The sequence below is a fragment of the Cornus florida genome, unplaced genomic scaffold (assembly GCF_030987335.1).
Source record: "Cornus florida cultivar Cherokee Brave unplaced genomic scaffold, ASM3098733v1 CherokeeBrave_3.0.0_Hap2_Chr09, whole genome shotgun sequence".
NCBI lineage: Eukaryota > Viridiplantae > Streptophyta > Magnoliopsida > Cornales > Cornaceae > Cornus > Cornus florida.
In genome coordinates this window covers 56,202,323-56,215,960 of record NW_026775579.1, presented here as the reverse complement: position 1 = coordinate 56,215,960, position 13,638 = coordinate 56,202,323, and the positions used below count along the sequence as shown (strand labels likewise).

The following is a 13,638-nucleotide window of genomic DNA, read 5'->3' as shown; positions in this document are numbered from 1 at the left end:
CTAGGCCCAGACAATTTCTTCAAGACCAAGAACATGTTGTAGATTATCAGTAGCTTCTCTCTCCTTTGAAATACTATCTTGATTATTAGGGTCCTGAAGAAGATCCATTTGCACTGAATAAATTGCTTCTCTAGCAGCTTGAAGTTGATCTGAAGTAGTCTCCCTCTCTTTATTCCAACTTTTGACAGTATCCTTAACAGACCTGAGTTTTTTCTGCAAAACATGAATTGGACTTCCTGTAACATTACATTCCCAAGCCTTCTTCACAACTTTCTCAACTTTAGCCTGAAGACACCAAATTTTGAGAAATTTGAATGGTTTTGGCCCAACTGAACAATCAAAAAACCATTGAACTAACAGACCATAATGATCTAATAAAGAAGAAGGAGTGAAAACCACTTTGGAGTCATTAAACTGATGCAACCACTCAGCATTGACAAGAACCCTATCCAATTTAGCATTAATCCTTTTATGAGTAATCTGTTTATTACACCAAGACCAATCCCCATTGTTAATTGGCAAGTCTTCCATATTGATACCATATAGCACACTATTAAATTCATCCAACTTGCTTTGAGGAACACTTAATCCTCATTTCTTCTCATGACTGAATCTTATCATGTTCCAGTCCCCCAAAGCAATCCAAGGCCTAGTGACTTTTGTAGCTTGCATCCTTAAAGAATTCCATAACTCTCGTCTGTCTTTAGCTCTATTAGCTACACAAATACCAGTTATAAAAATACTTCTGCCAGTCACAATGTGCTTCACATGAATCATCAAGGATTGGACATCTTCATGAACCAAATCTACATCAAACAAACCCTTATTCCACCCTATCTAAATTTTTCCCAAATAACTAGATTTATAATTAGACAGCCAATTCCATTGAGGACAAATATGTTTTTGTATACTGAGAGCTTTGCCCTCCTCAACCCTAGTTTCTACAAGGACAGCAAATTAAAATTTATTCTCTATAATCCACGGCTTTACTTCCTTCTGCATAGGAGGTCTATTCAGACCTCTAACATTCTAGGCTCCTAACATAATTGGGAGCTGGATAATGAATCACTGCCAAATTGCATACCTCGAGTAATTTTATCTGAAGGAGGAACAAAAGGCTTCTTTCTTTGTCTAAATTGTTTTCCCTTTCCTTGACTGTCTTTTATAATCTCCACAGACTTAGTAGCTATAACCTTCTGTCTTGCAGCTATAGGTGACTTATCAATCTGTTCTTCACCCTTTCCTGTATCAGTCTTTAGAACTCTATCTTCACCATTGACATAGTCACTAGAAATAACTCTATGATCTGTATCAACTATATTTTGTGGTCCTTCTACTATAGAAGCCTAACAAATTTGTTCTTTACCTTATCCACTCCGTGGAACAACTTGAGAAACAACATTATCTTTAACACTCTTACGTTCTGAGTCTTCCAGACTAATAGCAACATCTTTATCTCCCTCTTCTCCAGTAACCTCAATAGCCGATGCCTCTTTAGAATCTCCGAAATCAACAATCGCTTCTAAAATCACAGCCTCACCATTAGAATCCTCATTTGTTTCCAATAAAGCAAAAGCATTGGATGTCTCCACCAAACTTTCTTTCTGCATAACTCTTTGAGACATATCAGTAATCACCTTGTCCACATTATTAACTTCCACAAGTTTGACTTTCATTTTAACCACCCATTGATCCGTGGATTTCTTAGGTTTTTGCTTCTGCTGAATCACTTTTAGAGGACATCTATCTTCAATGTGATCCACTCTTTGACACACCTTACACACCACAGGTTTCCATTCATATTCCAAATCTACATGACAATCCACCCCATATATGTCTATAACCATAGAGTCAAGTAAATCTGCTTTAACTTCAACTTCCACCATAACCCTAACAACTTTTCCTTTATCTCTGTGAGTTTCTGGATCATCCATATAAATAGGTTTCACAAAGGAAGAACATACCTTGGACACAGATACTTCATTCTGGCAATGCACCGGCAAGTCATGAATACGCAGCCACACTGGAACCGTTTCAAGTATTTCTTTTTGTAAGTTGACATTCTTGTTCCAGCACTTCATGATAATAGGTCTACCCTCAAACGTATGAATTCTGGATAACACCTCTGAAACATCCTCACCAGACTTGAATCGGACCATGAAAAACCCATCTTTGAGGTAAACTAATGGGAAATCCTTGGCCCAATACTTAGCCACAAATGCTTTAAAATAAGGGTAATATGGCTTCTTACCATTACGTAACCCACCACTGATGTTTTCCAGTAAGCAACGTCTGTGGCAACATCCTCTTCCGTGATTGAAACTTTCTCTCCACGACATTTGTGATGGTATTGTAAATTCTTAAAAGTGGTTTGTGAATCATCGAAAAAACTATTGTATGTAGGTTTGATAGGAGAGGTATTCCGGCCTAGAAGACTTGCCGGCAGTGTGGGGGAGGAGGTCTGACCCTCCTCCATGGTGAAGGATCCTCCTTCAAATGTAACCCTAGTTGTGAAAAAATCACCTATGCGCTAGAGAGAAAAAGGGTGAAAAAGTATTTACTATCTCAGAAAATTAAGTTGGGACACATTATCTCTAAAAGAGGGATTGAGGTAGATAAGGCAAAAGTTGAATTAATTCATAGCCTTCCCCCTCCCTCTTCAATGAGACAAATTCGATCATTTCTTGGTCATGCAAGCTTTTACCGCCGTTTTATTAAGGATTTTAGTAAGATATCTCGGCCTTTATGCCATCTTCTGGAAAAGGACACTAATTTCAATTTTGATGAAGCAAGTTTGGAAGCTTTTAAGAAGCTCCGTTCACTACTCTCGTCTGCCCCAATCATGAAACCACCTAATTGGTCTCTACCCTTTGAGATTATGTGTGATGCATCTGACTATGCATTAGGTGCTGTTTTGGGCCAGCGTGTGGATAGAACTCCTCATGATATTTACTATGCTAGTAAGACTCTCTTAGATGCTCAAATGAATTATAGAACAACTAAGAAAGAATTACTAGCTGTTGTCTATGCCTTTGATAAATTCCGTTCGTATCTTCTTAGATCCAAGGTCATCGTTTTCACGGATCATGCCACGTTAAGACATCTACTTGCGAAGAAAGAGACCAAACCTCCTCTTATTTGTTGGATACTCTTACTCCAAGAATTCAACATTGAGATTAGGACAGGAAAGGAATTGATAATGTAGTTGCAGGCCATCTTTCTAGGCTTCTAATTTAGAACACTTCTGATTTTTCTCCACTTCATGACTCCATCCCGGATGAGCAACTGTTCCAGATTTCTTATGAATCACCTCCTTGGTTCGCTGACATTGTCAACTATCTTGTGGTTGGGAAAATTCCATCAAAATGGTCTTAGCAGGAGAAAGACCGGTTCTTCGCTCAAATCAAAAATTTATTTTGGGAAGACCCGGAATTGTTCAAATACTGTCCGGATCAAATAATCCGAAGATGTATTCCTGAATCCAAAGTTCAAAACATCTTGAAATTCTGCCACACTCTTAAATGTGGAGGACATTTCAGTGCCAAAAAGACTTCATCTAAAGTTCTTCAGAGTGGATTTTATTAGCCTTTATTATTCAGGGATGCCTACAACTTTGCAAGTCTTGTACGCAATGTCAAAAGCTTAGGGCCATGTCAAAAAGGGACATGATGCCATTAAACTCCATTTTAATTATCGAAATCTTTGATGTCTGGGGAATAGATTTTATGGGACCATTTCCATCTTCTTATGGTTATTTTTACATTCTTCTAGCAGTGGATTATGTATCTAAATGGATAGAAGGCGACCATAACCAATGACCACACTGCAGTGGTCCAGTTCATTCAAAAGAACATATTCAGTCGGTTTGGCACACCTCAAGCACTCTTGAGTGATGGAGGATCTCATTTCTGCAATCATTATCTTCAATCTGTTCTCCTTAAATACTCTGTCAGTCATAAGGTTGCCACACCTTACCATCCTCAATCGAGTAGTCAAGTGGAAGTTTCTAATCGGGAAATCAAGCATATTCTTGAAAAGACTGTTCGACCGAACCACAAAGATTGGTCATTACGACTAAACGATGCGCTTTAGGCCTACCGAACTGTGTTTAAAACGCCAATTGGCATGTCACCATACCGGATTGTTTATGGTAAGGCATGTCATCTTCCGGTTGAATTAGAGCATCGTGCATTTTGGGCCATAAAGCAGTTTAATTTTAATCTTCATCAGGCCAGCTCTAACAGAAAATTACAGCTCAATGAGCTAGACGAAATCCGGAATGAGGCTTATGAAAATACAAAAATCTATAAAGCAAAGACAAAAGCATTCTATGATAAACATATCATTAATAAGTCTTTTACTTCAGTTCAAAAGGTTTGGTTTTTCAATTCCAGATTGTAACTTTTCCCAGGGAAGCTTCGATCACGCTGGGAAGGTCCTTTTCTAATCACTTCAGTATTCTCTTATGGTGCAGTTGAGCTGCAAGACCCGAAGAATGGGAATCTTTTTAAGGTCAATGGTCAGCGGCTTAAGCCTTACATTGATAACCTAGTCCCGGTCAGATATGTGGATTCCATTATCTTGACGGATCCAATTTATGAGGACTAAAATGATTCCCATAACGTCTAGCTATCAACGTTAAATTTAGCACTTCAAGGAAGCAAATTCTTTCCATTCCAGGTTTTCTTATTTACTTGTTACTGCAAACCAATAATCTCTAAAAATGCTTATGTAGAAACTCCACTTTGCATTCTTCAAGAATCATTTAGATTTCCATTCCAGAGGTCATCGTGGATTTTTATAATCATAAAAGGTTTTGGTAACATTTTCGGGAGTCTTCAAGCAACAATTAATCAAAGGAATTGGGCACATTCACGTCTGGATGCCACTTCTAGCATCCGAACACCAATCCCTGAAACAACTCGCATTCGGACGTAAGATCCTGCGTTTGGACGCCATCACTTGCTCTTTGCCACGTCTGGACGCCACTTCCGGCGTCCGAACACCATCACACTCATGCCAAATTCCGAGCCTAAGAGTTGGTAGAATCACGCCCTGCTACAGTTCGCGTCCGAACGTCATCCTTCGTGTCCGGATGCGAAGGCTCATTTGGAGAACCCGAGCCCAGCCTTGTGTTTATATATTACTACCCTCCTTATATAATTGCATCTCCTTCTTTCCATCCTCAAATCATACGCATCCAACTTTCCAACCCTACCTTACCCATCTTCTATAATTTGATTTTAACCGACTCAATTCCATTAAAAATTAAATCTTTCTTTTCCATTATCATCAATCCATCTAGAAGGCAAGATTTCAATCTCCAAATTGAGATAAGTTCTTTCATCTTCCATCTTTCAATTCTTGAATATTCCATGAAGATTAAAACTTCATTTTGTGGGAGATTAATTCTTTTTAAGTGAGGAGTGGTTGTGTTTTCATTCTAGATTCATGCTTGTTGGTTCTAAATAATGTAATCTTCACAAGTGTTCTTTACTTTTCAGTCTTGTACACCACGTGTTCGACAAAAGTTCCAAACCAACTTTCTTCACTCAAATGGCTTCTTCTTCTGCTTCTAAGTGCCGTCACACTTCTGAGGGGTCTTCTGAGGACAATCCTACCCTAGATTAGACTGACTGGCCCATTGAATAGGAAACCAAATTCACAATTGAGCATGAATTTTAAGACCATCCGGAAACGGTTTGGTCTGTTTTAGAGCTAAAAAAGTGTGGTCTTAAAGCTTTATTTAAGCCATGCGCTCATGTTTTCCTTCCACGGATCATCTAGTAATTCTATGCCAACATGTCACACTCCTATGCTAAGCCAAATGTGATACGGACAGCAATTGATGGCACGCCCTTCACATTTACCATCACTGACATTGCCACGGCTTGGGACGTTCATATGACTTCTCCCTTAAATGATGATAATGAGCCCATTTATTGTGTTTGTCCGACACAATTACTTTAGCAGACATTGTGCGTGAAATTTGTCACAACAGCTACACATATCGTCGCACAACAAGCACCAACAAATCCTACATTCCATGCCGGATTTGGTTCCTAGACTCTGTCCTTACTCAGAATGTCTTTCTGGTTGCAAGGCATTCAGAAAGAAAAGGTACTTTTCTAACTACCCTTTATGCTGCAGAAAGAGGTTTTTGGTTTTGCGTTCCACAACTCATTTTGGATCAAATCCTGAAACTATATCGTGATCTCATTGTCAAGCAACTGGATAATGCTTTGACATGGGCATTTCCATTCCCTTATTTGATCACGAAAATACTAAAGAAAAAGGGACTTAAAGGGCGCCAAAATGAGGAGAAATTAGAGGATGTGTATCTCTATAATCTCACTGAATGGAAGAAGAGTCGTTCTCAATTGAAAAAGGGTAGACAGTTACGAATTGGTGATGAGTTCAATTGGGGTGATGTGAATAGTCCTTTGGAGGCTGAGCATGATGACCCCTGCACCTACTGGTCCAATGTCACCTGCAATGACTAGGGCAGAGTATGACTCCCTTAGCACCCGGCTTGATGCTCTTCAGCTGTAGGTTGGTACCGTGGAAGGGAATCTTATAGATTTTCGTAAGGAAATAAGAGAAGGACAGCAACTTCTGCAAGCCATAATGCAGTCACTTATTGACCGTGGTAGTGCCGCTCCGGGTCCATCTTCTTCCACCTTTATGGAGGACTGAGCATTGTGTTACTCTTTAATTTTCTTTAGTTCATGTTATTTACTTCTGTTTTGTGTGCTTTGAATAAATTTAGGATTTGGGCCATGTTTGGCATGACAATTGTGGGGTGCACTTTTTGATATGCACATATTTTGGTTTTCTTTCCCAGTTTTGAATAAAGCATGACATATTACTTCATAATTGTATCTTTATATATATATGTCTATGTTTTTATGCTTGGTATATAGTTTTTGTGAACAGCTTATCAGGTCCAAGTTTGGGGGAAGAAATTTCGTTTTTTCACGACGACTGGGTGCACTGAAGTTACTGTCTCGCACTCGATAGCTTCTCTCTTTTTACATCTCTTGGCATGCTTAATTTCTATACATGTTTTCATACATTGAGGACAATGTATCATTTAAGTTTGGGGGTGTTGAGAGTTAGCTATTCACAGGCAGATTGTCATTATTGAATATAGTTGAATTGTTTATAGTTGAATTGGTTTCAAATACTTGAAAAAAAATTAATATAATTTAAAATTTATGTTTAGGCAAATGATTTTTTTTTTGTTGTTGGAACTAAGTTTGGGGGGAAATTTATGTGATTAATACAGCTTGTATGCTTATATAGGATATCAAGGACTGGTTGACAATTGTCAGCATGATTGTGCAAATGAAAAAGGTCCATTGCATGATTTAAATGTTTTATTTTGGAGTCTTTCATCTCTAAATGACTTCATAATGCACATTGAATGCACCGAAAATTGCATTCGCTTCTTTGTGGTTTTACTTAATTGACTCCTTGAATTGGTAGGTCAGATGAATAAAATAATCCTAGGCATATATAAAATAAATAAATAAATAAATAAAACTGCATTCTTTCAACATGTTAACTGATTAAAAAGGAAGACAAGGAAAGAATGTAAGATGTATGATTAGTTTGAGTTCGTAGCCTAACCGTTCCGAGTTATTACGCCCTTAGGAGTATCTTTAAACTTAACGCCCTAAGACCATCTGGTTTGGGAGTCGTTGGCTTAACGCTTGTTACATAGGGTGGTTAGAGAGCTTAAGGAACTTGGACATTGCACATGATCATACATACATAAAAATAAAAATAAAAACACAAAATGTGTTCAAATAAATTTATGCCTTGGATTATGATTTCAAAAGATTGATTAAGGATAGGAAAATGTTAAATGAGCCATAAAAGGGTTAAAAGTGCATTCTTAAAGAAAATGAAATTTCAGTTCACTTCTAAGGATTTTGAGATGAAATTCTATTATAAATGAGATATTGAAGATCATGTATGTGGATTAGTCTGTTGATGCATGAGGGTTGGGAAGTGAATATTGTTTTGAGATGTCATTATAAGCATGTTTGTTGTAGTCTTCTTGATAAAGTTTTTCCTCAAAGTCGTATGTTTTAATGTACACTAGAACGAGCCTTGTTGCTTCGTGTTTGTGGGTATCATTTCTGGTAAACCCTCACGAGACTTCACTCGTCCTCTGGGATACCTAGGGGTTTAAAAGGCTTGTTGCATACGCTAAATGCAATCATCACTTCCACGAAAGAGGAAAAGTCTGTGTTTCAATTTTGTTTTGCTAAGGGACTAGCAAAATATAAGTTTGGGGATCTAATAAGCATCAAATATTGCATATTTAAGCGCCCTTAATTGCATTAGTTAAGCCCATTATTGGATTTACGTATAGAGATTTACTCCATTTTTATGTTTTTGTGTTTTTGCAGGTCTAATTGCGAAAAAGGAATAAAAATAAGGTTTTAAAGGGTTTTGAAGCACAAGTCATTTCAGGCCTACATTTCAAGTGATCATCATAAAGAAATGACATGAAGAGGCGATGGATTCAACCGGAGCTAAAGAAAGAATTTTGTGCCAGAGTAGCATGCTATGGCGTCCGGACGCCACCTTCCAGGAGCTCACGTCTGGACGCATGCTGTGGCGTCTGGACGCCACATCATCAGGGCCTCGCGTCCAAACGCGAGGCCACGGGCCCCCATGTTATTTTAGTCCGATTTTGTCTATCTTGAGTGGGGGATTCGAATTTTAAATGAGGATTTGGTATTTTGAACTCACGTAAGGATAAAAGAGGGGGAAAGGCTGAAAGCCAGGGGTCTTAGTTTTGGGTTTTGAAAAAGATACAGAGGGAGAGAGGATTTTTAGGGTTCTTGGAGGCTAAGCTTGCAACAATGGTGAGAGAAGGGATTATATTCTCTTCTTCAATCCTGCAGGTTATTGGCATATTCATGGGAGGCTAAATCCCTTTTCTAGGGAGTTGATGTAACCTAGACCAAGTAGACATGGTTTGATTTGTATTTCAATTTAGAGATTTTTATTGTATATATTTAGTTTCATAAATTAGAAGTATTTACATTGACTTGATGTACTTTACATTGAATTGATACATGTGTTTATCATATGAATATATATTTGTGTTGATTTGTTATCTTGTCTTAGAAATTATATTGATACAAGTATTACACTTGATTTCCTATAGTGACGATGGAAAAGAATTTATGGAATGGTTATATTGGTATGAAGTTGAGCATTTATATAGGTTATACCTAAGAAAGATGGACCACACTACACCCTTAGATTAAAGTAGTTAGGTAGATGGTCCATACCAACTGTAGATAATCTATGATATTTAATTGATTTCATGTGCTACAACATACTATTGAAGAACCTTGATAGGCCATGCCTAGGGAAGATGGTTCATACTACAATCTAGTTTAGGTGGATGAACCATGCTAACCAAAGATGGGTTATGCTTAGTCCTGAATGTATGATCTTCTTGACGATGTTGTGGTAGTTTTATGCTCCTACACATCATGTTATATATATAATTGTCAATCCCCAAGTTAAGTGCAAATTTTACATGTTTATGAGGTTGAGATGAAGTCAATTCCCTAGCCTTCTCTTTATAAGTTCAATCCATTCTATTCACATTATTTACTGTTTTATGAAAGTTAAATTCGTAGATTAAGTGACGAACCAATCGATTTATCATCTCTATTATCAAATGGAGGAAGTAGTTGTATAATTTTGTTTGCCATAAACTAGCAATCATTGTGGTTCGACAACCCCCTATTTTAGCATTAATCTGCAATGATAAATGTACTATTGTTATAAGTGGTATTTTTAAGTGGTACACATTTATGCACATCAATTTCTTCGCTAAAAATCCTGGTGCCATCTCTCTAACTCTACTTGTTTTATTTTTCAATATTTATCTTTACGATTGTGAATGTTTAATTTATCATATTGTTTAGGTAATTTAATCAATCACAAAAATTGGTTAAGTTGACCTATTAATTTCATCTAGGTCATTAAAGGAGTTGATCATAATTAAATCAACTAACAGCTTTCGCACCGCATAACTTACAAAAACTTGGCACTTTAAAATTTACCAAATGTACTAATCCACTAACATTGCCAAAATAAAGATAAATAAAAACTCTCAGTTAACGGTTTTTATTTAATTATTATTTTTATTTTTTTGGGGGTGTTGTTGACAAGGCTGATCAAGACTCTTGAGAACCATCTACAGCACCACCACATCACAATGTCACTTCCCTTTGCAATAATACTTTTCGAAAGTGATAGGGTTTTATGAAATCAGGTTATTTCAACCATAACGATAAGGAATTTTGGAATCCTTCATTTCTTCTACCTTTTTGAATTCCAATTTTATATATATATATATATATATTACACATAGAGAATGTGGGCATTTGAGTTGTAAGTCAAAAGTATTTCATAACTGCATGCTTGAAAAAGAATGAAAAGCTGCCCTGTGGATGTCACATTGTAAGGACCCGCTAATTTTTTATATAGAAATAATTTATAGAGACCCAGTTGAACTTAGGGACGTGCGGTACACGTCAGCAGACTCCTCTCTTTTCTCCTCCTCCACAGGTAGTGACAACCACGTCACCACATCTTCTACAATAGTAAAAGCCATAAATAATAATAATAAAAAAAAACTAAAGCATGTGATTTAAGAAAAATAATTTTTAAATATCAAGTGTGAGTTTTATCCAATCTCTGACTGAGTTATCAAATTTCGAGTCTTGACTCGTGCGGACTCCATCTTCGACGGCAACCGAAGAACGGCGTCGTCGTGGAGGGATTTTGAAAGAGAGAGAGTGAGTCGAAGAGGGTTGGGAGGTGAATCGAAGAGATCGACGTCAGTTGGGAGGCGAATCGGAGAGGGTTGGGAGGTCGGCGAGTTGGGTGTTGCCACCGTTCTGAGCTCGCTCGGCCACCGCCACCGCCTTCTCTAACCGCCCGGCCACCGCCACCGCCTTCTCTAATCACCCGGCCACCGCCATCATCGATCTGGCCAACCCCTGTTTTGTGTGTGTGTGTGTGTAATTTTGAGGAGTTGGGTTTTGTGTGGCGGTGGTGGTCGAACGGCGAATCCGGTGGTTCTGTCCACTGTATATGTAGTGTCCACCGTGACAAAAAAAAAAAAAAAAAAATGAAGAAGGGGGGGAGAGAGAGAAGAGCAGCGTCGGTGAGGTGGGATTTGGGTGATAAATGACCGGGATTGATGGGTGGAGTTAATGAGGGACTTGTGTGGGATTGGTGGATCTGTGGAGGGGGTGAATTAGGGATCATGATGGTCTGACGAAGAGGAAAGGTGTACGTTGGGGGTAGTTTGGTAAAAAAAAAAGGTCAACACGAGGTCAAAGATAACATAGTTATTTAACACTTCAAAAGTACCATAATCCTATCAAAAATTGACATTTGGGGGTGTAAATAAAATGTTAAATCACTAATTCAAATGTAAGTAAAATTTAAAATCAAAATGTTAATCTTGAAAATCTGTGAGTGTAATTTGCCATATATTCTGAGCTAAAATTATACATGAACTCCATAAACTAGATATTGTAAGTGAGTCCAGTTGAAGTTAAGACTTCGTTTGGATACACAGGAGAGAAAAGAAAAGAAAAGAAATGATAGGCATAATTTAAGAGAGAAAAGAAAGGAATTGATAAGAGAGAAGAGAAAGGATAAATAAGAGAGAAAAGAAAGGAATTGATAATATTGTTGTTTGGATAATGCAAATGAGAGAAAAGAAAGGTAAGAATAATAATGAATTTACCATATTACCCTTCTTGATGAGGTTGGTAGCTAGGGTAAATCTTTCAGCCTCCACAATCGCCTCTCTCTCAAAATTATCTTTCTCACAGATCTGAACTTGCCTTTTTTCTCTCTCACTCTCTCACCGTCATTCATTATACCCCCACACGACGCGGTCTATTTTGCTCATCTTTTGCCCCCTCCCTCTCTCTTTAAAAAAATTCTCTCTCTCTAAAAACTATTTTTGGTTTTGTATTTTCCTTCAATGCAATCTACCCTTCATAATTGTTCCAAATTCGTTGCTAGATTTTCGTGTCTCATACAAATTCATATATGTTTGGATTTCGTGTCTCATACACATACATATATATGTATATATATTTCTGACTTATTAATTTTTTTCTTCCTTGATTCTGTAATCAAGGTCTCTCTCTGCAACTGCAACTTCCGACGATAAGGTTTTTCTGCAACTTCTGGCAATAAAGTTTTTTTGCAACTTCCGGCGACTTTTCCCCTCTCTCTGCAACTGATCAAAACCCATATCCGGCTGTCTCCTCTCTTGCCCCTTGGTGTAATTTGCTCACTTTCTCTCCAAATCCCTCCAAATCTTGTCAATTTTGGAGGGATTGGGTTTTACTGTATTGGAGGGATTTGGAGGGATAGCCTATCCCTCCAAATCCTTCCCAATCATTTCTTTTCTTCTCAATTCCCTCAACCCAAACACACTAAACTCTATCCTTCCCTTTCTTTTCTCTCCAAATCTCTCCAATTCCCTCAATCCAAACGAGGCCTAAGTAAAATACTTATTCAGACTAAGTAACTCGCTCACTGTAATAACAATGTTCGAGCTCGTCTTGATCTCTACAAAAGTGCCGGAGGGCATTTTTTTTCAATCGGGGTCGTTTTTTTTTTTTTGTTTTACCAGTTACATGAAAAAAAAAGCCTTTTTTATTTTTATTTTTTTATTTACCAAAAATAAAAATAATACTCATTGGATTTTTATTTGGTAAATAAAAATCTAAAAATAAAAAAGGCTTTGCTGATGACTTGTTAAATTGAGTAATTTACTATATAATGGATTAATAACTAGTCAGGGGCGAAGCACATAAGTCTTACTTTCTAATGTAAATTTATTAATAAGGAACATATATATCTTGCATTCTTGTAGTTTTTTGTTTTAATACTTGTATGAAGCAAACTTTAATGGATTCTTGACTCTGAAAATACGTTAGAGTTTGGAAGTGTAAATGTGTTAGAAGGTTGTAAATTATTAGGTTAATTGAATAACTGATGCATTATAATTATATATTTAAAGTATAGATGACACACTAAACAATCATGGGTTTAATTGTTTTTAACCCTCCCTATTTTGCAATCCCGGCTCCGCCCCTACATCTAACCATATCATCAAGGTGAATCGTCTTTCTAATTTTTCAAACGGAAGCTAAGGTGGTGTCTAATAATATAGCAAATATTCATAAGAACGTAAATTTTCATAATTTTATATCCCAATTCCTGCAAAGTGTTTCGACCGACAAAATCGTTTCACCAACTATCAGATTTACAATCATTAATAAATTTTGCCCCCAACACCCCCCCGCCCCGCCCCGCCCCGCCCCGCGGGGCAATTTAAATCCCTACTCAAAATATCATCGTTTCACCAACTATCAGATTTGCCCCCAACAACCCCCGGGGCAATTTAAATCCCTGCTCAAAATATCATCAGTGTCCATCTTCTGTAACCGATGCATGCAATAAAGCCAACTGTTCTGTTGCTGCAAACACTTGCATGTCCATCAAAGAATGATACAAATTTTGCCGCAAAACAAAACATAAGAGCAATAAAGGAAGACCGTGACC

The 13,638-nt window shown here is 37.5% G+C and overlaps 1 protein-coding gene across 1 annotated transcript; it reads right to left on the bottom strand.

Moving 5' to 3' along the window:
- Nucleotides 1-531, bottom strand: LOC132272646 (uncharacterized). The gene has a single exon (XM_059773749.1). The coding sequence runs from the start codon at nucleotides 529-531 to the stop codon at nucleotides 1-3; it is 531 nt and encodes a 176-aa protein (XP_059629732.1).
- Nucleotides 532-13,638: the final 13,107 nt, after the last annotated feature.

Excerpts from the sequence above, each read along its gene's own strand:
- LOC132272646 (XM_059773749.1), bottom strand. The coding sequence starts at position 531 with ATGGAAGACTTGCCAATTAACAATGGGGATTGGTCTTGGTGTAATAAA.